This window comes from Babylonia areolata, chromosome 6, assembly GCF_041734735.1.
Source record: "Babylonia areolata isolate BAREFJ2019XMU chromosome 6, ASM4173473v1, whole genome shotgun sequence".
NCBI lineage: Eukaryota > Metazoa > Mollusca > Gastropoda > Neogastropoda > Buccinidae > Babylonia > Babylonia areolata.
The window spans coordinates 50,883,198-50,886,522 of NC_134881.1; the positions used below are offsets into that span (position 1 = coordinate 50,883,198).

The following is a 3,325-nucleotide window of genomic DNA, read 5'->3' on the forward strand; positions in this document are numbered from 1 at the left end:
CTGACAGGACGGTAAACAGATCTGAAAGATGTTATCAAGCACTTTGCCTGCAGCGTAATTACCGTGCATTTATCATGATGGGGGAGACATACTGACAAGCAAAAAAACATTGAGGTTCAATTAAATATGTGTTTGATTTATGGGTTTCGTTTTTTGTCAACAGGCTTCAGCCTCTGCGATAAAAAAATCAAAAACAAAACACACACACACACGGTGTACACACACACACACGCACACACACACACACACACACACACACACACACACACACACACACACACACATCTAGAGGTAACGCGTCCGCCTAGGAAGCGAGAGAGAATCTCAGCCGCCGATATTTTCTCCCCCTCCACTAGACCTTGAGTGGTGGTCTGGACGCTAGTCATTCAGATGAGACGATAAACCGAGGTCCCGTGCGCAGCATGCACTTAGCGCACGTAAAAGAACCCACGGCAACAAAAAGGTTGTTCCTGGCAAAATTCTGTATAAAAATCCACTTCGATAGGAAAAACAAATAAAACTGCACGTAGGAAAAAATACAAAAAAACATGGGTGGCGCTGTAGTATAACGACGCGCTCTCCCAGGGGAGAGCAGCCCGAATTTCGCACAGAGAAATCTCTTGTGATAAAAAGAAATACAAATACAAATACAAAATACAATGTAACCTCCAACGACACAGACACACACCGAGCATTGTGCTTTCCACACACGCACACCATGTCATCGAGTCCATCAAAGAGCAACACAAACATGCACGTACGTGCACCCAGTCTACACAGGGAAAGGCCGAGGATGACAGATGGACGGTTGAAACAAAGATGAAATGATGGTAAAGGGAGATAAGGAGGTGCGTGACCTGCCGAGGGAATAAGACAAAGAGGAGATAACTGGGTTCATGCCCCATGGACGATAACATCGCCGACGTCATCAAGAGATAGCTGTAAGCTTTGGCAGTCAGGGAAACAGATTGGTTTCTCAGTGTTTATTTCAACCTGACTAAACAATGGTCTTCTAGAGAGAGAGACAGACAGACAGATAGACAGAAAGAGAGAGAGAGAGAGGGACAGACAAGCACAGAGAGAGAGACATAGAAAGAGAGAGAAACATAGAAAGAGAGAGGGACAGACAGAACGAGAGAGAGAGACGGACAGACAAGCAGAGAGAGAGAGAGAAAGAGAGAGAGAGAGAGAGAGAGAGAGAGAGAGCGAGCAGGGGTTGGGTGGTGGTGACGGTGCTATACGTCAATAGTGGTATCATTGTTTGTTGTCCCATCACTGATCGTAAGATGGCTTTGTTTTCAGACACACACTCAAAACATCTTCCTCTGTTTTTGGAACCAGACTGCATAAACAAACAAACAAACAAACACCTTTTCTTTCTCCTTTTGTATGTATAATCTTTTTTCGGCAACGAAAACCAACATTATATATATATGAAACCTATTTAGTTCTGATCAGGAACTCCAAATCCTTTTGACATAAAATCCATAATTCAACCACCGTGGCTTTAATTAACTCTTTCCATACGAACGGCGAAAGAGACGACGTTAACAGCGTTTCACCCCAGTTACCATCATCAAAATATTGCAAGCGGAAGGCTCTTATACTGAAGAGGTGAATGTTGACAAAGAATACCACAATTCTGACGACGGAAGCTAAAGATTGGGTCATTCAGACACCCACTGGACATCCGAGGGGTCTGTGTAGAGGAGAAGAGAGGACTGGCCGTACTGAGTGAGTTAAACCTCAGTGGTTTGCCTGTCAACACCAGTGATGAATCCTAACACTGTACTGAGCGACGCAGTTTAGGAAAGCTGCTGGATAGCACGTAAGCCGTGCTTATCAGCCAGCCCACGAGTGTATAAAAGGGACTGTTGTCCTCATCAACGCACAGCTATGGTACTGGTGCTGGAAGCTGTTTGCCGCCAGCCATCACCCAAGTCTTTGTGAACCATGGAGGGACTTCGTTGTGCAGTTTGTCTTCTGTTTCTGGCCGTCTGTGCGATGGCCGTTACAGCAGGTACTTCCGCTCTTTTGTCCTTGCTGCCCCCCCCCCCTCCCCGCCCCACTCCACACCCTCCCCTCCAATCACGCACAGTAATGGGTGTTGGTTGTTTCGGAATATCTGTCATTGTCTTTTCTGAAAAAACAACAACAAAAAAACAAGAGAGGCAAGGCCTTCAAGACTCACTTGTGATACACTGAAAAAAAAAAAAAAAAAAAAAAATCCAAGCTTTTTATGTATTGTGTATAATTTCAAAATGTAATGTTTAAGATGAAAAAGATCAGTTTAAGGCGAATTAAGTCCCCTAGCATTAATTACAGAGTAATTTCCCTTTTTTATTTCTGCACCAAAACGTTTGCAAAATAAATAAAACTTCCATGCTTAGCAAAAGAAGTTCCTGTTTGAACTAAAAAATGATAATAATGACTGCTCTTGTTGTTGGGTCAGATCAAAGTGCCAAGTTTAGAGAATACAAAAAATATAAATATAACAGTAAATGCAGTTTGCATATAATTAGGTTTCATTATTTTTTTTTTTGTGCCCATCCCAGAGGTGCAATATTGTTTTAAACAAGATGACTGGAAAGAACTGAATTTTTCCTATTTTTATGCCTAATTTGGTGTCAACTGACAAAGTATTTGCAGAGAAAATGTCAATGTTAAAGTTTACCACGGACACACACACTCACACACATACACACCACACACACACACACACACACAGACAACCGAACACCGGGTTAAAACATAGACTCACTTTGTTTACACAAGTGAGTCAAAAACCCAATGACTTTTGAAAGTGACGTTGACTAACTGCCTCGTCTTCTGTCGTCACGAAGTGTGTTCAATGTATGAAACAGACCAAAATCACCTGGAAATGCTCAGCTTCAATTTCTTTTCACGTGCTTTGGTTTACATCGACTACGTGGAGCATGGGATTTCAATGTTACCCGATTCTCTCAGTCAGACTTTTGTTTTTTCGTTTTACTCAATACAGTACACAGTGGTCGTCATTCAGTTCCTGGATTCTGTTGGACATAAATCACGCAGACTAAAAAGTCCTTATTTGGTTTGCAAAATTCTCAAAGTTCTCAAAGTATAGTGATATTGGGAATGCACGATCAGTTCATTTGTGGAAGAAGCCCCGCAAGGTCCAAACCTACCCCCACCATCAATACAGAAGATCCAAAGCATCCTGCGCTGCACACACAAAGACACACGACAAAACACTAGAAGGAAATACTAAAGAAAATGAACTGCAATTCCCAATGAAAGCTGGCACTGTAAACGTCTTTCATTCTGTCGGTGGATTTTGGTCTGA

The 3,325-nt window shown here is 42.5% G+C and overlaps 1 protein-coding gene across 1 annotated transcript in view; it reads left to right on the forward strand.

Moving 5' to 3' along the window:
- Nucleotides 1-1,866: 1,866 nt before the first annotated feature.
- Nucleotides 1,867-3,325, forward strand: part of LOC143283432 (BPTI/Kunitz domain-containing protein-like) — a 5,973-nt gene continuing 4,514 nt past the window's right edge. Inside the window, exon 1 of the mRNA XM_076589669.1 lies at nt 1,867-2,020. Coding sequence (XP_076445784.1) covers nt 1,954-2,020 — 67 coding nt within the window. The 5' untranslated portion in view covers nt 1,867-1,953. The remainder of the gene's footprint in view (nt 2,021-3,325) is intronic.